The 20,392-nt window shown below is 39.4% G+C and overlaps 3 protein-coding genes across 3 annotated transcripts in view; all 3 read right to left on the bottom strand.

Annotated features, from left to right (window-relative positions):
* LOC5514364 (mucin-19) overlaps window positions 1-3,487 on the bottom strand; it is a 59,334-nt gene extending 55,847 nt beyond the window's left edge. The window contains exons 1-3 of the mRNA XM_048720504.1: window positions 3,153-3,487; window positions 2,910-3,049; window positions 197-283 (exon numbers count right to left, since the gene is read on the bottom strand). Of these exons, the coding sequence (XP_048576461.1) occupies window positions 197-283; window positions 2,910-3,049; window positions 3,153-3,169 (244 nt within the window). The 5' untranslated portion in view covers window positions 3,170-3,487. The remainder of the gene's footprint in view (window positions 1-196; window positions 284-2,909; window positions 3,050-3,152) is intronic.
* Window positions 3,488-7,105: 3,618 nt separating this feature from the next.
* On the bottom strand, window positions 7,106-14,183 carry LOC5514368. Its single transcript, XM_001634516.3, has 7 exons — window positions 14,022-14,183; window positions 13,696-13,803; window positions 10,968-11,284; window positions 9,729-10,521; window positions 9,395-9,529; window positions 8,761-8,947; window positions 7,106-8,154 (listed from the first exon to the last, which is right to left on the bottom strand). The coding sequence occupies exons 1-7, from the start codon at window positions 14,115-14,117 to the stop codon at window positions 7,952-7,954; spliced, it is 1,839 nt and encodes a 612-aa protein (XP_001634566.2). The 5' UTR covers window positions 14,118-14,183; the 3' UTR covers window positions 7,106-7,951.
* A 1,147-nt stretch (window positions 14,184-15,330) lies between these two features.
* Window positions 15,331-20,392, bottom strand: LOC5514369 (pyruvate dehydrogenase [acetyl-transferring]-phosphatase 2, mitochondrial). Its single transcript, XM_001634517.3, has 2 exons — window positions 19,359-20,392; window positions 15,331-16,069 (listed from the first exon to the last, which is right to left on the bottom strand). Exons 1-2 carry the CDS (start codon window positions 20,257-20,259, stop codon window positions 15,444-15,446), a joined length of 1,527 nt encoding a protein of 508 aa, XP_001634567.2. The 5' UTR covers window positions 20,260-20,392; the 3' UTR covers window positions 15,331-15,443.

The raw sequence follows: 20,392 nt of genomic DNA, 5'->3' as shown, positions 1-20,392 counted from the left end.
TATCTATTGGTCTGGCGACACCTCCCATGTTGCTGATTACTGTGGTTGTAACGTGATGTCATGTTACCTTAAAACAATTTGGCTGAGGATACGATACAGTACAAGTAGACTAACATGTGCTTTAACGTGTACATGGACGGGCTAAATTTGAGATTAAAGCGTAATTATTTTTAGGCTAATGATAAATAATACATACCCAGGTCTGCGCATGATCTAGTAAAATCGCCGCTGGACGTTTTCTTGAATTGGCAGACAACTTTGCTGGATGACAGACTGAAGCGGTCTGAAAGAACACGAAGAAGATACATATTAGTTAGAAAATACGCTGGATTAAGGGGGTACCGTGAAAAGTGTCCGTTATATTGGGACATTTTTTAATTATGTTGCAGCTTTGTCTGCAGTAAGAAGGACGGGACTTAAATCGCGGTTTCCTAAATCTGTAATTGTATAGCACAGCAATCCCCTCGATTTTTACAAGTCAGCGTGTTTTGCTAACTGTTGTAGTTTCACCATTCTGTAAATTAAAGTTTTATGCAATGTATATCGTTACTGGTTGCATTTTGGTTTGCAGTTTGATATTATTATGAAAAGTTTCTAAAAGGGTAGCCACGGTGTCCGCTGTTTATAGGTAAATAATACAGAGATTGTTAAAGACGGGACGGTGTCCGCGTCCGTCCGCAGTGGCGGATCCAGGGGTGGTGACGCGGGTGACATATCACCCCCCTTGATGGGCGTAAACGAAAATCATTCAATACAATATAGACCGCAATATGTTGGATTCTTGTCATGAGCTTTTCAAGTGGAAGATTTTTGCAAAATTTGCTGGGTTGCACGATAGGATACGCAATAGTGTCGATCGATGGAGGTCAGTAAGCGTTTTATGGCAGCGCAACCATGGCGGATGGCGTTATCCTCAGGGGTAAAATCCGTAGTAAGAGAAGCCGTTATGTTTTTGGAAAAATAAAAGTGTTCTCGAAATTTGTAGAAGAATTTTGTAACATGAAATATATATTCCCTAAAATCTGAAAAAAAAGCCACAGACTGTCAAAAAGGTCACCCCCCTTTTCTGAATCCTGAATCCACAACTGGTCCGCTTATTAGAGGTGTCCGATTAATAGAGGTATCATTCCTTGAATTTAAATGGAAAAAAACTGGGACTTTGGAACGATTACTTTTTTGCGCATCAGAGTCCTCCTATTTCTCGATTACTCTAGAAAATTAGTGCATCCATACGTTTGCCAAGTGGCTTCTGATAAAATTTGACCTGTTACACAAATAAGCTATCATCTGGCTTATTAAGGTGATAGTTTGTAGCGAAACCATATCCATACCAGCAAAACATATCTATATCGTCTAGCTTGCGGGTAATCTTCGTGATTTCTATGACCTGCTTTATCACTCGGCAATATGTCTAGCATGAAAAAAGGATTTGCCCGGAGGCATCGGTCAAACTTGAAGGGATCAAATCACTTTATCGCATCAATGCAGTGATTAGGGAATAGCTGTCGCGTTCAAGGGTGTAATAGAGATTGTGATAAATTTCTAGTTCAAGCGACCTACGACTATAATACTGAATTACTACAATGTTTTCCGCTGGGATGTAAACGCGTACAATCACAGGGGCGTAGCCAGGGGGTGGGCAAAGCCCCCCCCCCCCCCTTTAGCAGCCAAAAATACAGTAAATTTATCAGACATTATCTAAAATACATGAGAAAATGCCTTAAAAGTTCCGTTTGGGCTTATCCTGTTAAAAATCCTGGCTACGCCGCTGAATCAATTGACGGTGAAAAGGAATATATCTTTACAAGTTTTCTTTATTTTGAATCACAAGTAAAGCCCGGCTAAATCGTGATTGAAGAAAGCAATGCTCCACCGGCCAATGATATATATGTGAGAGTTTTTAGATTTTTTTAGATTATCTCTAAAAAAACTGGCGAGGTTCCACACAAAAAAATAACAATTGAATCGTAATAAAGCGTGAGATATTAATTATGGGGATGTGCACCAAGGCTTAAATCTAAAGAATATACGGAATTTTTCATCTGATATAAGATCATTAAGAAGATATCTTAAAATCAAAGTTTGCATGTTGAATGCAGTGAAAAGAAAATTAAGAATAACGAATGATATGTAATATCAACAGTTACCGCCCACTATTTTTACGCTTTTGATTTTGTCCAATGAATCTGATGAACTGGCGTGAATACTTAGTTCCATTGTTGAAAAACTTGTTGACAACTTAGAACATTCGAAAACATTCCTGTGATTTAATACCTTATTTAATTATCCTGTCAAACGGGACCTAGCATTCTCACAACGGGCAAAACATCTTATTCAGGGCTAAACCTTCAAGGCAGCTAAGGCCGTGCCGGGGTGTGTCGATTTTAAGAAACGGTTACTAACTTTCTCGCTCCCTGACGATGAGCCGTTCTTTCTGTTGCTTCATTCTGAGCGATAACAGTGAAACCACTTAAAAGATGATGGAAAGACGACTGAATGATTATCCATTATCCACAACTTAAGAATAGCATATGAGAGGAGGTAGGATTATCAGTTCCGCCATCCTATAGAGAATGGTTCTATGCCATATGACTAAAAAAACATGGAATATACCAAAAATCAATAATGTCAAAGTGCAATCAACGCGCGCCACTGTGTGCGCTTTATTGAAGACCCACCAGGCTTTTGCAAGATTTTTAACAGAGACATTGCTTCTATGTATTTAACGATATATATTTTTCTTAAGGTTTTGGTATATGTCCTAGCAGAGAGAAAAATAAGATGTTTGCATAATACTTTCCCGTTATTTAAAGGAACCGTGATATTGTCAGATTAAAAGACTTCGCGTGAGCCACCGCAGACAGTTGTTAACCTTTGCATAACAACATCATTCAAAGAAATGGTCATACCTTGGGTTTGCCATGTTGAATCCTTCTTGTGGGTAGATCCAAGAAATGGCTCTAAACCTTGCTTGGTACGATCGTGGTTAAGGTGGAGGCCTATAGTTTCGCTGTAAAGAACTGCAACACTAGATACCACCATCAGCAGCCTATAATGCAATAAAGATAACAGCAATCATTTCACAGTCGGAGGCACAGTCAGAACACGAGCGTAGAGCTCAAATGGTCACCCTTGATAACTAGTGTGCATACCTTTGAATTCGCTGCATATCGAAGAAAGAGCCTTTTTAATCCGCTACATGGCAAAAGAAGTATCTCTACTTGTCGCTTCGACTCACACGAGAAGGTCGAACAAGCGGGTCAAACTCGGCAAGATAGCTAAGCTACGATTGGATGGCTGACTCGGCTAGGGTACGAAAATTCTCTCATAGCTACAGTAACAGATGACAGACAGCGGAAACCGCCGACGTAGCCACCCTAGAATCGATAAACACTACACACGATAACCGAACTTTTTTAAGTGTTGGAAATTATCATTGGTAGGATGAAAGCTTATCCTATTTCAACGAAAGGAGTGATAAGAAAATGGGTACATGAAATACCGATATCCTCAGCTGTCATGTTTACTATTTGCGCAATTTCGGGGGGTACTTGTGCGCAACTACAAAATAATCTCGATGAAATGCAAGAGCTAATCAGATCGCTCAACAACTTAACCGTGGAATGCTAGGCGCACTCCCAAATACTGTAGTGTCTTATTGTAACGACTAAACGACGGATAGGTAAGGCGATCGCCACCTTGGAGAGCTACGAAAGCTTAGTGATATGCAGGGGCGTAGCCAGGTGGGTGGCCTAGGGGGGCCGCCCCCCCCCCTTTTAGTAGCCAAAAATACAGTAAATGTATGAGACATTATCTAAAATACAGGAGAAAATGCCTTGAAAGTCCCATTTTTTAAAAAAATAGCGTGTATAGGGGGACAAGAGCAGCAGACAGGGAAAAGTGGAAAAGCACTGTGAAGGCCCTATGTGCCACACGGCACGAGGAGGACAGGTAACATAGGGGGACAAAGAACCACTGGAAGGGGTCTTGGCCCGTGGATCCATGCTTACACACTAACTCATCATTGTAAACTGTGAGGAGCAGTCTATCAGATACTGGCGAAAAGTCAATTTGATTTATCGCGTAACCTCGGTTGCTTGTGAGATAACAAAGACCTAGCAACGACAACGGGGCAACGAAAAAGATAGGCCCGTACCCAGGGGGGGTGCAAGGGGTGCGTTCGCCACTCCCCCCCCCCCCCCCCCCCACACACACACACACACACAACGGCAAAAAGTCCACTTCCGGTTCGCAAAAGACGTGCTTTTTGTAAGCAAAACTATAAAGCCTAAACCAATTGGATAAAAACGTCATTCTAGATCACTATGGTATGACATACATCTAAAAGTTTAAGTTTTTTGAAGCCATACCCGACAATAAACGTTCCGGGGAGATACTGCAATGGCATAAAAAAAATCCTATTTTTTTCTTTCCGTGGGTTGTCAGATTTTTATTGGAAAAGTCCCCTTCTCCTCTTCTCTCCTCCCCCCTCCGGAAAAAATAAGGTCCAGGCTTTTTTCGGATTTACCCCCCCCCCCCCCCCCCCCTCTCCCCCCAACAAAGACAAATCCTGGGTACGGGCCTGAATGATGACGGCAGGAAACAATGGAAATGGATAGAAAACTAAAAAGAAGAAGACCTTTCAGCCATCCTAACCAAGACGTGAAAACTCCAAGTCTCAAAGCGAAACGAGGACGCGGACAGTCGCCCTCAGCTACTTTATGCCTTTATTTATTGTCATCTGCTTCTATGACCCTATAATAAATTGCTTTATCTACACTGTATTGCTACTAGTTTAGAATTTAACGCGTGTTTTTTTATGTTGTCTAGTCGTTGTCATCGTCGTAGTCGCTTATGCTGAAGAGAGTTCACATGGTGCATTTATGTGGATCAGCATGTTTGATTGCTAAACGTGTGTGGCATGACGTAGTCCTCCGTACGCTGTGGTTGGGAATTCGATAGAAGTGCGAGTAATCAGTTGCAGCCAGCTGAAGAAAGATGGTTTGATTTGAAAGCGCTTGGCCATGTGCAAAAGAGCTGACGAAATTGGAAGGTAACCTTTACAGCGCTGGAATTAAAAGTATGGACAGTTCTAAAGGGTATACTTTCGAGGCCCTCCACCAATCACCGACTAGTATCTGTTCGCTAGTGCAAATACACGCTTCAAGGATTTTCCTTGAAAAGACTAAAGATATTCATCCAAACTTCTTGCAAAAGGGATAGAGTACTGAATACAGATGGACAATGCGAATTATTATTTACGGTAGAATTATTTTATCATACGCTGTAATGTATAGTATTGATGGTGGTTAGCGTGACGGTAAAATAAGTCGAACTCGAAGCCGAACTTCAACAAAGCATCAAATCATAACGACCAGGCTTCAAGCGCTTCCCATGTTGCAATGTTTTTATTTTATACATGCTAATATTTTTTTTCTAAGACAGACAGAAGCTTCCATTGAAATGAATCCGCCTCGCTGGTGTCACGCACGAATTAAGGCCCGAGGCCCGATCAAAGTTGACTTGATGTGGAGTTTCTGTTGCACAAAATCAAAATAAATATTGTATTTTTGTCAGCACATCAAAAGCTCCACGTTTGAATCGGTATGCTATTTGTGTTGGGATGACGGGAAGAATTCGCGGCAGCAGCAAAAAACACAATTTAGAATGGGAATTACCTTATTACACTTTATCTCGCGTCACTTTAATTTCGCGATTTTAAAAGATTCGCGAAAATTAAGTGACGCAAAAATAGGAATGCGCGAAAATTAAGTGACTACACAAGAAGCCTTTAGGGGAATATTGGCCGTTTAATAAGCTTTATCTGTTTATGGAAACACCTTGTCTATTTATTAGTAATCTAATGTACATATCTATTAAATATTTTTCCAATGGCCTGAATAGTGTTTTGTATTTAGAAAATCTTTATACTCTATACGATCATATTTTGTAAAGCGCATTATTATATATAATTATTTTTTAACTTAGTATCATTATCTGTATTATATGAGAAACTATTTTTTTGTTAAATTTTACTCGATGTAAATTGCGCAATGCAATAAAGCTCTTGGATATCTAACCCACAATTGTTGTATTTTATAGATAAGGACAATAAATGCTGGGCTCCGCTTTAGGCAGTGCCTAAATATATCTTGTAGATTTTTATGAAATTTAGCCCACAAATTTTTATGGTGCAAACTGTTTCGAGTTGATGGTTACAGCACATTTTAATTCCACTTGTTTTGCTTGATTTTATTATCACGAAATCGCGAACATAAAGTGATCTGATTTCTACAAAAATAGGAGAATCGCGAAAATAAAGTGTCGTGAAATATAGCAATATCGCGAAATTTTGACGTCGCAAAAATTAAGTGTAATAAGGTAATGGCGGAATTGAGCAGCTCTGGATGGGTTGCGAAAGCTATGGTGAAATTTTCAGTGATGAATTGGCCTTTCTTCTGCACAAATACATAAATCGTAAAGGTGAAATTCTAAATTCCAATATTGCGACTACCTTGCAGCTGCGGTAACTAAGCATTGCGAGGACGTAGATAAGGTAGATACTTTGTGTAAGAAAAAGGCCCATGTTAAGTCCCAGTGAGCACACTAAAAATATATGTACCTCCAGGAGACAATACTTGAACGCTGTTATATGTCCTAGAAGACACCCATTCAATATTTGTTTTCTAGGAAATTTTCTAAGAAATTGTTTGAATTTTTGATAGATAGGAATACCCTTTGAATGTGTTGCCCAAAATATCCTTCGTATTTTCAATACCTTTATAAAACATTGAATGTTTGTTCTAGGAAATACAAACATGAATGGTCGTTGTCTAGGAAATACAATCTGAGTGATTGTTGTCTATGAAAAAAACATTTGTGATGATTGTCAAGAAAAAAACATTTAAGCGATATTAGTCTAGAAAAAAACCTTTGATTAATTGTTGTCTATGAAAAAAACACTCGAGTGATTGTTGTCTAGGAAAACACATTTGAGTGATTGTTGTCTAAGAAAATTCATTTGAATGTTAGTTATTAGGGAACGTTTCAAGAGACTGGTGGATTGAGTAATTACAGTAGATGCGAAATCAAGTCACGCATTTCATACTTTCACATCAATAAATTTATTTCTCACATAATATCTCATTGCCATTTGATTAAAACCCGTGACCTGTATTTCATTGTCTTCTTTAAAGAATGGTGGAATTAGAAACCCGACCGAGAAATGTCAGTGATTCGAATGACTGCAATGCAGCTTGCAGTTAATGCTTCCAAACATTCTTTGGTTGCATTGTTCTGTTATTGTTTCTGTATTTAGTGTTCAGCCTTTATCTGTTAAGACATTTAGCCATCTAGCTATCAATCGCACTCCAAAGCCCCCGGCAATATACAAGTTTACCACCCTGTTAAATAATCACACATAAATAGCGAGCTCAGGTATGCATTTCGAAGAAGAAATTAGTCGTAAAGCATCCCTGTTTGCTGGCTCCATTGCTTGATTAGAATATGGTAGCTGACGTAGGCAAATTGACAAAAACGATAACTCTTGCTTCATGCTTGCTTCACAAGGGAAATCCTATTCATGTATTATGCCAGATGATGATATCCCAAAGTAGCTGGTCAAACCTGCATAATGTGTAATTCTCATGTCAAGAGTTTTTTAAAAAATGAGCGTGTAGTGGGCTTCAAGGGTAGTAATATTGAAACATTCGGCAGTCAAGATGCGCCTCTTCATGAATGCTTTTGATGCACGCCAATTTAACGTTTGTGGTAATTTCTATATACTCTGCTGATGTCTAACAATAGTCACAATCCCGTGGCAGTGCATTAGTGCAAATTCTGCGCTCAATTTCCCCACTGATTTTTTTCTCAGATTGACTATCCGCTTTTATCTGCGCCGGCTCATTCCCCCAGCGAAGGTAATTTTTGTTGACCGCATTCTCCACCACTATCAAGAAACCTCCCCGGTGCCTTCTAGAGACTGAGGCGCGTCAGGCATGGACGCCGTACTAGTGTCAGACTCCGTGAAGCTGTCATGACGTGCCGGTGGAAGTGAGTCTGCTGACACAAGCTGCGCCGCACACCAGACTGTGGTACGCACTAGGCGAGTCTGATTACACAGCTCCTTAACAGACTGAACCAAAGCCTGCAAATCTGGAACAATACCACAGTAATGTTATGTTCAGTATCATAGCCTCGTAGAACAAAAAAAAAAAAAAAAAACACATTGATGCATGCGAGGTGTTTTGTGTGGTTTACTTTGTGCCTCGAATAGTCTGTGTGCCATCTGTGTTAGCGCTTTTTACCAATTATTTATCCGGTTCGTGCTAAGTGAGTCACGCTGTTATGATGATGGATCGATAAGCGCAAAACTTGTGCTGACAAGATCTGAGATGCGCAATTGAGATTGAGGCCTGTCAACTATGGGCTCGATATTTCTTGTGTTGTGTAATGATAATGGCGTGGCTTTTACAGGTCGTCACCATTGTAAATGCAGTCTCGCAAATAGCTCATATGGGTGAATTTCCGATGCCTAGTTTAAACGCCGTTCTTTTCATGTGCCGTTCCAAATGTAAATACATGCAAATGAAGATAAAACAATAAAAAAAGAACGAATTGGCTTAGCTTATTTGTAATTCACAGATATCTTGCATACTGAATTAGACTTCTGTACAGTAGCTAGAGTCAGGTAAATAGCCAAGATTGCAGCTAACATGGCCATGATAATAGCTATCAACGCAGTACTTCGTGTAAGCTTACCAGCAGTATCGGACTGGTATCTAGGGTGAGAACACAGCCTGCTGCGCCCTGCACCGCTACTGATCTCGTCCTGTCTCCTCGCCCGCACTTCGCAGATACTCTGGTGCCATTGGTCGACTGCCTCGCTGATACTAATATGCAGAGGTGAGTGGCGAATTCGCTCAATTCTACTCACGAGTGTTTCAACCTGATGATACATTTATATTCTAATTAAGGCGTAAAACTCATAACATCACAATTGATTTGAAGACCCTCAAAATGTACTGAATGAAAATTATATAAAGGAAGCGATAGCAGACCACCCACACCTTAACAACCAAAACAATGCTCCCTAAAAAGGCCTTGTCAGCCAGAGCTTTTATATTACCATTTATATATTTATATACCATTTAATATCTAAAGGCAAATTATGTGAAGAAATTACGAAATAACAACAAAATAAATCATAATGGTTTACTGAATTCAATCGAAAATACGGAAAACGTTCTCCGAACCAACTGATGGAAATGGTGCCATTTTGTAATAGATATTTTGCTAGGATGCCAAAGGTAAGCCAATTAGCATGCTAGGATGATAGCTTTGGCACGAGCGTCAGAACTGGGGCGGGGCGGGGGACTGCTGCGCAAAGAATTACCTTTGAATGTTCTCTTAGCTGGTCCACTATGACCTTGTCTACGCGAGATGCGTTGGGTGGTAACCGTAGACTTGAACTACTACTAGAGTTCGAGAGGCGTCGGCCCGACCATAAATGGGACACCTCAGCCTCGGTCTGTGAACAGTACAACGGGATTAAATTAGTTTGGACTAATATGCATCACTAATATGGCGCACGTTTGTCGGCGCCACTATAAAAAAACAGTTTTCGTTTTCTCAGTTTTCGTCAATTAATGCCACGTTAATTATGGCATTTTGAGAATTCCAAGAGGCACATTTCATGCAATTAGTTTTCCCTCAACAGGCACACTTACTCTTCTTCGTTCTTTCTCCAGCAATCTCAACAGCTCACAGCACTTGTCCAACCCAACGTGCAGCTCACTCATCAGGGGACTTTTGCGTTGTAGAAACCCCTGACTTGTGAACCCATTCTCCCGCCTGTGACTCGGAGAGGGGAAGCACTTGTCCCTATTGGACTGAACTGGGCTGCCTGTGTATTCTGTGTCAGGACCGGCAAGGAGCCCTTTCCCAATATGAGAAAGAGGTGGTGACGATGGTGACATGCTGGGTGAGCTGAACTGGCTGCCTGGGCCAGACAGGGGCAGTATGAATGCATGAGAAGGTTCTGGGGGTGATGGCACGTAACCCACCCCAGACGATGGAGAAACAGGGACACCATAGCAGGATCCATTGTTAGAGTTACTGTAGTATCCAGATTCGCAGGATTGCTGGCTTCGGCCATTGGTGTAATGGTCCTGGATGGGCAGGAATGACTGGTGTGGTGAAGCATTTGATGACCCGTACGACTGTCCGTTAGGGGAAGGGTATGGTGACTGGTCATCCAGATAACCATTAATCATGGGAGACTGACGTTCGTATGTTGGCAGTGATGTAGGGCGAATGGGTCTCTTGGGTAAGGAGCTAGCAGGATCTTGTAATGAGGGTGATATAGGTGGGGTGTTGTTATTGTTTGATTCATTTGACCAGATGTTTTGTCCAGGAAATGATCCAAAGTCTGTGGTGATGCCAGGTATGTTGTCCACGGTCACAGGGTGGGGGTAGGTTGGATGAGAAGCTATGGGCCATGAGTGAGCTGTTCCATCAAATCTGCAATACAATGGTAAGGTTTTTGGATACATGCATGTATGTATCTGAAACAGAATGGTACAGCATTAATGGTACATTGCAGCTAATTTGAAATCGTGATTGCAAACAAACACATTTAAATTGCACAGGATTGCACACTATCACACTGTGAGTTTCCATATAATGTACATGTTCTTATACAATTTCTGCAGACCTCCTTCTCACCTCCTTCAATTTTTATTATAAACTAAATCTTAAACTGAAACTAAACAATCAAAATCAGACAGGATTGTGATATCGGTTTTGGTTGAGGAATTATTCTTGTTGTGCATATTGTTGTGTGACATATATCACACTTGGACATCTGTCAGTGTCTGATCTAATGAAAGATGTCCTGTGCACTACTCAAGTGAGCCTGCAATAAAACATGTCCATAAAACATAAAACAAGTGAACATGTAAACCTACCCCTGACCAGGTGGAAAACTGGCTGCAACTGGTGAAAAAGGCTCCATATTACTGCCTGACTCATCAATACTGGTGAAGTTAAAAATGGTTTCATCATCCAGGACTTTGGAGAGCAGATGTAGAGCAATGTGTTTGCTGGGCTGAGGGGTGGTTGGTGTATCAGTATCATCACTTGAGATCCCATTCGTCATAGGGTGTTGAAGAAGAAGAGGACTGTCAATGATGCAATTGTCGCTGTTTCTATACAGTGGCAATGATGATGAAAATCGCATCTGGTTTGATAAGATCTCAGCTCTGTCTCCATTGGCATAGCGGACCTAGGAGGCAAAATGGTAACTTTTAGTCACCTGGCTCACAGCAATTTTAATCTTTGGCTTGAATCAAACTTTAAAATGTGTAAATTGTTTACAAGTTTTGGGGTGTTGCTGAATAAGAAGTTTAGCTCAAAGTCTTTTCAGTTTTGACACATGGTGCATTTTGTGCTGTCTCACTGGCAAGTGAGAACAGCTTTTTTAAAATTCTATTCTAAATGGATTCCACGGGAATTAGGATACTTTGTCAGCGATTTTTTGATGAAATAAACAAAAATGCATCCACAATTTGTGTTGAATATTGAACTCAATGAATAAAATATTTACGTTAACGGTAACCCAAAATGTCTCCTGCTTCTCGAGACAGCGAAATCCCTTTTTAGTTGCCTCTTGTTATACTTCTATCTCTCTCTTGTCTAAAAACCCTAGTGATCATTGTTTTCCAAGCCCTCTCCGAACTTCATATTTACGTTCTATATAAAATAGGAAGGGAGTGAAACAATGCTCGATTCCATTGTTTGAAAACCTGCCTAGTTACGGCCAATGTTGTGATGTTGGTATGAGACATGACTGATGAGTGACAGCTCACTTTCTCATTGGACTTATCTCGCCACCAACCAAGCACACACGCAGGCATGCAACAAGTGCTGGAATCATTTGTTTGAAGCTAAAACAGCAGTCATGGATCAATCTTAATATTTGTACTGACTAAAAACCTCTCTATATGCTCAGAGTGATGAGCTCTTATTTAAAGCTACATTTTGGATAAGTCCGCCATGTTGGGACCTCAGAGAAATTGCAGACATATTAGTAATACCCCATCTACCGTACTGTTTATGAGGAAATGTTCAAATCATGGGCAATATCAATGAAAATTCCATTTGCAGTCTGGATAATAATCTAAGAGCCACATTGAGAAATTCAAGAGAAGTTGCAAATCATAGACATGCAACCATAGTTTCATTGCAGCTTCAATAGCACTCAACATCCTTCTCTACTTTTCTAAATATTTATCTAGACTCCTTTTTAGCGTATCAAAAAACATATTTCTCAACTAAGATGCCCCTGAAGAATGCATTAGGTAAAAATGTTTGTCTGTTGCTCAAACATAAGGCCTTCTACTTATAGACCTTCTAAATGAATTCCCAACATTGACACTGAGACTCGTGTGATGCCACACACTCTGAGTCTCAGTATTTAAAAACAAAAATTGTCCCACTATACCATACAATCCTATAATATTTTATCAGGATTCAGCTGTAAGTTAAAAAAAATGATTATTTCTCAGATTATTGTTATAAAATCTTCATATTTATGTATAAGATGCTGTAAGACAATCACATCACCATGGCAACATCTACTATTAGAAACTAAGTAAACCATATAGTAGATATTAGAAGGCTCAGAGAATTTCATCTTCATATTCTTGTTCTATCTATCCAGCACAAAGCATCAATTTCCTTTGACTGCCCTCTCTCTACACCCTACATCAAAATAATTTTCTTATGTTTGTTAAACAAATAGGACAAACATTTTGAAGAAAAGTTTTTATTCTATATAGATTATCCTACAATTTAAAATAACTAATTCAAAGCAAAAAGGAAAACATCATCTAGCCTAAAAAGAAGACTATGTAAAGTAAAAAAAGGATTTGTTAATATATACTATTTTGTATAACACTAAAGATTTCACAAGATGCCGTATGAATTGTTCTTGTTTGTTTTACAGTTGTATTTACATTTTAATGAAATTATATATTCTGAATAAAAACCAATAAAACCGAGGAACAAAAAAGAGATATAATAGTGTCGAAACAATATAAAGAGTATAATATATTACGGTTATAATTATGACGACCTAAATGTATCCGTACAAATATAAGACTGGCCTATGGGTTAAAAACCCTTCATTTTCTTGGGTAATAACATGGTACACAAAAAAACTAAAATTTTGAGCTTTTATTCTATTTTTTTAATATAAATTTTACGTTAAAATATACTATTTTTTTTTCAATCAAAACATGCAATTACGAAATCATTCAGAGAAAAAAATGCAGGTTTTTAGGTGTCACAAATTAACATTGAAATTTGTTATGGTTTATTCAACCTGGAAAAGGTTGTCGAATAATTAGTGTGTCTTTTCATGCATATGAATTATTCGAGTCGTTTAACAAATGTTGTCCAGAGAAATACAAAAATTATCGTGATTGCTAGCTAGTAGCATAGCGTCATGCAATCTTTGATCTTGACAATCGGTTAGGAACCCGAGGATGATTTCAAAACGTTCCCACAACATCAACTCGTACGATAGTTCTTAACTAAACTTTACATGGCTATGCTATATATCTGAATTGTAGTTTTGCTAATAGAATAGAAGTATTACTGGACGAAAAGTGATATTTCTTTATATATCTTTACCTGTGGATGCGAACCTTGCCCCCTATAGTTACTAGAAGTCCTGTTAGACTCGGTCACATCCAAGTTACAACTCGGTATAAACGGTTTGGCTGCGGGGTTTGGGACAAACTGTGGTTCAAATGGGAAATAAACAAGCCTGTGTTAGCAAAGTTACTTGTATGGACATACAGATAGTATTTTTACGAGTTATCCAAGGGTAAAGCAGGCAAAATCCGGAAAGATGTAAACCCAAGTAAAAGCAACTTCTCTTGATGAACTGCAACGATAGAGGATCAAAACTCCTCTAACAACAGCAGTTTCGATCTTACGAAAGGCTCAAGGAATACCTTTATCTTTCCTTTAGGTATGGGTTTTCCAATTCCGGCGAATATTTCTTCCTTGCTACCCGTTTGCCCATGGTCCGGCTGGGCGGAAAACGCCATTACTTCGCCATATTTCCCAAGCTCTCTGTAACTCTACTCTGGCTGGATTTCCGTCGATTGGTTGAAATCGGCACGTCACCGGATTTAGCCAATCACGAGACACGCGCAGCGGCTTGCAATGGGGGAGGGGAAGGAGAAAAATGAACAGAAAAGTTTTGTTATGATTTTTTTAGTCAGGCAAAGATGAATAAAGTTTTTTTTTATTATTAAAAGGCAAAGTTTACTTTTTTGGTAAAGTAAACAAGATATAATTAAATCTCAATGTCAGTTACTTTTTTATAAACCCACTCGAGATCTGAATAGAACCCACCTTTGTCCTTTCAAGGATGACCCCCAAGACAATGCCTGAAATTTAAAATGCAAGCTTATCCATCATGGGGACTTTTATTATCAGACCTGTAGCAGAGGCGGGAATCTAAAGGAGGGGGAGAGCGAGGGCTGGGAGCATATAGGAGTGGGTCTGAGCTTCCATGCCCCAGTCAATTGACACAGTACTTTATGTAACTCATAATTGACTTTGCAAGTGTTGTTTTTGTCATCTTCAAATCAGTTTAGCTATTTGATAAACCTTGAAGTAGAACCAACCAAGTTAGCCACTTGATATTAAAATGAACTTGCACAAGCTCTTTCACTTATGCAATCTTTTCGTTACTGTATACATTACTAAGTTTATTTATCTGTAAAATGAATTGTTTAGAATCATGTAGGTGCTTTGAGCCTGTGTGAAACTGTGGAAGATCTAGATTCAAGGAAAAAGACAAATCTTATGTCAAATTATTGGAAAGCTTACTAAATGAAAAAGAATTCTGTTCTGTTTTTTTCTCAAGAATGGCTTATTTCTTAATAAAGTGCTTGTTTTGAGCCAATATCTTTCCTTCAACCTTGTGCATAAATTTTTATACCAATAAACTTAAAAAAAATGGGCTTTAAAACCAATCCAGCAACCCTGATAAACTTGTAAGCTTTCCAATGATATAACATAAGCCCTTTTCATTAAATATGATGCATGAATCAGTGTCTTCATGGATTTTCTGTGATCCATTGCAATGCTTAACACTTGCAGATAAAAGTGTACAAAATTGTACAAAAGTAATACTATTTTCAGGGCTTTATTGTATACAGATTAATCCCTTGAAGAACCATGAAATGAGTTCTTAATAATTACCAACACCACTTCGTATTTATTCTCGGTGACAGGAGACAAAACAGAGTATTTGTGTCAGCTTTTATTCTGATGCCTGTGTAGTTGGTACAGTATCTCCAGGGAGCAAAATTACAGTGGAGGAAGTGATTAAGTTTGTAGATTAATCAAAATAACCTTAGATCTTAAAGCTGACTGGATATCTTGACCTCCTCCGAATTGAAGAACACAACAGTAACAGTGATATCATCTCTCCACATACGCCGATACTGATCTGGCACCAGCAACATCTGGGCAACAAAGTGGTGATCATTCCCACCAATTGCATGCCGAATGAGATGACTTGCTGCGTTATGTTCAAGCACATCACTCTTTCTACCTGCGCCATTTACAAACTGCCCTACAAGCTCAACAGCCTTATCACTGGACATTGAATCCCACAATCCATCTGTTGCCAGGATAAGGAATCTATCCTTTGACCTCAGTTGCCTTTTGGTGACAACAGGTTCTGCAGTAAGGTAGGGTGGTGACTTGTAAACATGAGGCGGCACAATAGGGCCTCCATAGACTTGTGTAAGAATATGGTTGTGTGTTACTCTGTCCCACTTGTACTGTATGTCCCCAAATGCACGCAAGGGTTGGAGCTGACCAAGAAGACGACCATTCTTGATAACAGTTGCTTCTTCTCCAGGGTGTTGTGACCACACTCTCTGAAATTCCTCTCTACTATTGGCTGTTTGATCAGCAGATAACGGAGTAGCGACCCAACTTCCATCGCCATTAACACTACCAAGCACAGCACGGCAATCTCCTATAATTAAAAGAAAATTGAAAATCAATTACAGTTATACGTATTTTCAGATGAACAGGATTTCTGTATATACTATACTAGCATAATTTCAGTATGGCCTCTCAGTAAAAGAGGGTCTGAAAACTTTATCTATATTCATAATTTTGGTGGAATAGTTATTCACAGAAATTTCTAAAGAAGTTCTCCTGAAATCGGCAGAAGGGAAAGTGAAATTGGCAGTGCCCCTTGGAGGGGGGGGGGGGGGGGTGTCTTAAGGGTTTTTTTCATCCTTTTTTTATTCTTTTTACTGTAGGCAGAACTGTCTCAATACAAAAGTTATATAGTTATAATATGTTGCTAATACTGTAGCTTGCATTTTCAATTACTCTTTTTTTCAAATTTTTCACACCCAAAAATAATGTGCTTGATCAAATGGATATGAGAGTTCCACTCTATCTGGCTATCACATGGTTGTGATCAAACAGTCTTTGGTAGTCAACGAGAGGGTGTTTGCTTTTTTTCATAAGCTTGTGCTACTTGTGTCTCCCTTCATGAATAATCAAGCTCATCTTCTGTTGAACATGAGGATATTTTTAGAAACAGCTGACAGAAATACCCATTTATCCATCAAACATGTTCAAAGAGAATAACAGTTGCTAAGAATATCCTATTGTATACAATCATATGGACAAAAATTTTGGAAATTTCATCAACTCTTATTTCTTGTTAGATCTAGGCTCTTTGCTGTACTGTACCGAAAAGGTGTTACCTGGGATTTGGGGACGGGCATTATACTATCTTCCAATAAAAAGTGATCTACTATATGATGACCAAGGGAATTGAGCAAAAACACACTGCACCTGTTGTGGTTTGAAATGCTTCTTGGTTTGAAATTGTTAAAACTGGTTTGAATTTTTCAAACTGGTTTGAAAAATTTCATACCAGTTTTAACAATTCATAGTACCTTAGGGTTAGGTTTAGGGACAAGGTTGGGTATGGCTTTATATTCATAGTACCTTGGGGTTAGGTTTAGGGACAAGGTTGGATACGGTTTTATATTCATAGTACCTTGGGGTTAGGTTTAGGGACAAGGTTGGATACGGCTTTATATTCATAGTACCTTGGGGTTAGGTTTTGGGACAAGGTTGGGTATATATGGTTAGGTTATATTCTAACTACAGTATATTGTTAGGTAGTTGGTTAAAAAAGTGATGAGTGTTTTAACCAGAAGGCAGTTTATTGACAGTTATGATTGACATTGTTTACATGCATATGTGAATGATACCTCGTGATCATAATCAAATGCAACATTTGTTGCAGTACAAGAATTTAGTCTTGTTGGGGCAATAAGCCCTTTAATGATACCAAACTGTGTTACCACTTTTACATAATTACTTGTAGAATCAATCTCTGTAATTTTGCCAATGAGCATATTAGGATGTAATTTACTGACTTTGTCAGACTTATGTATTTGAATAGCAACAATGTCATATACATTAAATTTGAATTTCTTTGCTTTCTGTGTTGGTTTTTTCATTTTTTCATTATATGTTTTCTGTGATTCACAGATTTTTTTACGCTTACATTTCCTTCCCTCATTGTCAATATGTTCTTCAAGTGGTACTGTTGGGTTGTCTTCTAGTTGTTCTTCCTGTTCAAGTGGTACTGTTGGGTTGTCTTCTAGTTGTTCTTCTTGTTCAAGTGGTACTGTTGGGTTGTCTTCTAGTTGTTCTTCTTGAACCTCTTGTCCATCTTGTTCAATTCTGATGACCTCACGGTGGGCTTTAAACCCAAAGACAGCTTGGTACGGTGAACATTTAATAGCTCTATGATACGTTATGTTCATAGTATATGAGGCTTCCATTGTTGCTTTGCACCATTCACCAACACTTTTTTGCTTTGAGATTAGTATTGCTCGCATGTCCTCCTTCCATGTGCAGTTGCTTCTCTCTACAAGGCCTTGAGTAGTTGGTGTCCTTGGAGATCCATGGCAAATTTTTAAGGTGTTTTCTTCACAGAAGGAATTCAGCATGGCATTCGAAAACTCAGTACCGTTGTCACAAACTATTTTCTTTGGAAAACCAAATGAGTAGCAGTAGTTTTTAAGACCTTGTAAGACTTCAACTGCATTCTTTCCCTTCAATGGCCAACAAGTTACGTACTTTGAATGGTGATCGATAATGTTTAGCACCCATTGAAGGCGCTTACTGCATTTGCACGGCGTGTTACGGAAATCCATTAGATCTAACTCGATAAAAGAGAGGAATGTTGGGGCTTGAAATGGTTTAGTAACCTCTTTAACACGACTTGTTATGGGTTTTTGTTCGGCGTGATATTTGCACAACTGTACGAACACATTGATCACTTTCTGTGTGACTTCTGCAAAGTTATCTTGGATCCATTTTTCAGTTTTTTGTCGTCCTCTGTGAGCCACTCTTTGGTGTGCAAATGACAGATGAACTGGCTTTCCTTCACTTGAAACTACTTTGTTTTTGGCATTTAGGGTCCATTTCTTTCCTTTTAGAGCTTCGATTTGGGTCTTCGTCATTTGATTGCTTATTCTACGTTCGTTGCCTTTTGCTTTTTCTTTAAGATAGTCTTGAGCTTTAGAATAGAACTCGTCAGTGATGAAAACATTGATGCCAGATTTCTGAGTCTTTGCTTGCTCTTTTATAGTATCTATTTGCTTCAAGAATTCCTGGCTGTCTACACAGTCGGCCATATTGCTAAGTAGCGTATCATCTACGATGCGCATGCGTGAATTTTAATGTCATTTGCGCATAAATTATAATACATTGCCGACGTAAAAATGATGTGCAAACAATTTCACCAACGAAATCTACGATAGCGCAGTTGGTAATGCATTTGAGTTTCAATCTAAAGGTCAGTGGTTCAAATCCTTGTGAAGGTAAGGTTTATTTAGAAAAATAAAATAAAATAAATATAAAGTTGTAGGGGGGTATGGATAGTGATTATGGAGGGGGTAGGGATAGGGATAAGGAGGGGGTAAGGATAGGGTGGTGTGGGGTAAGCAAATAGAAAGGATGGAAGAAAGTGGGATTGGGAAGAAAAGGGGATAATCTTTTATCTGTTCTTTAGTTACCCCTCCCCCCCCAAAAAATCCAAGCCCCTGTTTTATTAACGACTCCCCAAAAATGAAATCCCTTTTAGAATGCTAGGTATCCAAAAATGAGCTAGTTTGAAAAATTCAAACCAGTTTGAAAAAAATTCAAACCGTGCCACATTTGAAACCACAACACACCCACACCCACACCCACACCCCACTGTATGTAAGATCCCTAAAGCTTACCTGCATTGGCAACAAGCAACTGATCTCCCTCTATGTAGGCTGCAATTGTGCAGGCACCACTTGCTCCAGCAAGAAAAGAATCATCTAGAACCTTAACAGGGATAGCCTCAGTCACAATATCATCGTCAAGGTGGGTGAAAGCAAAGCTCAAAGCTTCATCCATACTAAGACGGCAACCATTTTCCAGTCTGGCCTGTAAGGCTTGAACCATATATTTTGGACCAGTGTGAAAGACGTCTTGTTTCTTTGATAGATCGTTATCAGAACTACTATCATTTGCTACCGACGTCTTTGGTCCACTTTTATCGGAAAATCGTGAAATGAGCAGATCCTCAACAATTTCTTTTTCAAATTGCGTAAGATCTGTCTCCTTTAGTAAAGCGAGTGCAACATACAAGGGTAGGCGCTTTTTCACTGCTTCAGCGCAATGATAGCCACCGTGCCCATCGATTACACTAAATAAAGTACCATTACTCGAGAGCATTTCGCATTCAGCGTTCCGATCTTCAGTTGGCTCATTAGATGGGAGAATATTTGAATCGTAGTACAAGACATTTCCCACGTTGACATCAACCCTGCGTTCATTTCTCCGGATGATTCGACTCGCCTCGCTTGGGCTGAGTGGTGGTTTGTCTGGTCCTTGACCATTCTGAAGAAAGTCGTGAATCAGTTTTTTTAACAGCCCTCTCACTCCAAAGGATCCCGAGACGTCTTTGCCATTGTGACCGTCACCAGCGGCGTAAAGATGAAACGTTTGAGTAAAACCGAGCGAGTACAGTGACCCTACAAATGCTGCCGCTACACCAGCTACCGGCCACTTCCATTTGTTAAAGGCCCCTAGAACCTCTGATCGATTCATAGCGGAGATATGGGAAAGGTAAGAGTAAGAAGAAGGCGGCATATGATGTTTGAATGGCCTCCTGTTCCCTTGCCATGTTTTACGCCATTTGCCGGCTTTCGCTCATGCAGCCTGCTGTGTCACGATGACTGAACAATCGACAGTCGTGGAGTGTTCGCCAACAGTTCGGGCTAGC

Source organism: Nematostella vectensis, chromosome 2 (assembly GCF_932526225.1).
Source record: "Nematostella vectensis chromosome 2, jaNemVect1.1, whole genome shotgun sequence".
Classification (NCBI taxonomy): Eukaryota; Metazoa; Cnidaria; class Anthozoa; order Actiniaria; family Edwardsiidae; genus Nematostella; species Nematostella vectensis.
The sequence above is the reverse complement of the archived record's forward strand: the minus strand, read 5'-3'. Positions and strand labels throughout refer to the sequence as shown.

Coding starts and splice junctions, on each gene's coding strand:
- LOC5514369 (XM_001634517.3), bottom strand. CDS start 20,259: ATGCCGCCTTCTTCTTACTCTTACCTTTCCCATATCTCCGCTATGAAT. Junction 16,070..19,358: donor GTTGCTTGTTGCCAATGCAG/GTAAGCTTTAGG, acceptor TTTTAATTATAG/GAGATTGCCGTGCTGTGCTT.
- LOC5514368 (XM_001634516.3), bottom strand. CDS start 14,117: ATGGCGTTTTCCGCCCAGCCGGACCATGGGCAAACGGGTAGCAAGGAA. Junction 9,530..9,728: donor TGGAGAAAGAACGAAGAAGA/GTAAGTGTGCCT, acceptor TACTGTTCACAG/ACCGAGGCTGAGGTGTCCCA. Junction 8,155..8,760: donor ATACCAGTCCGATACTGCTG/GTAAGCTTACAC, acceptor GTATTGTTCCAG/ATTTGCAGGCTTTGGTTCAG.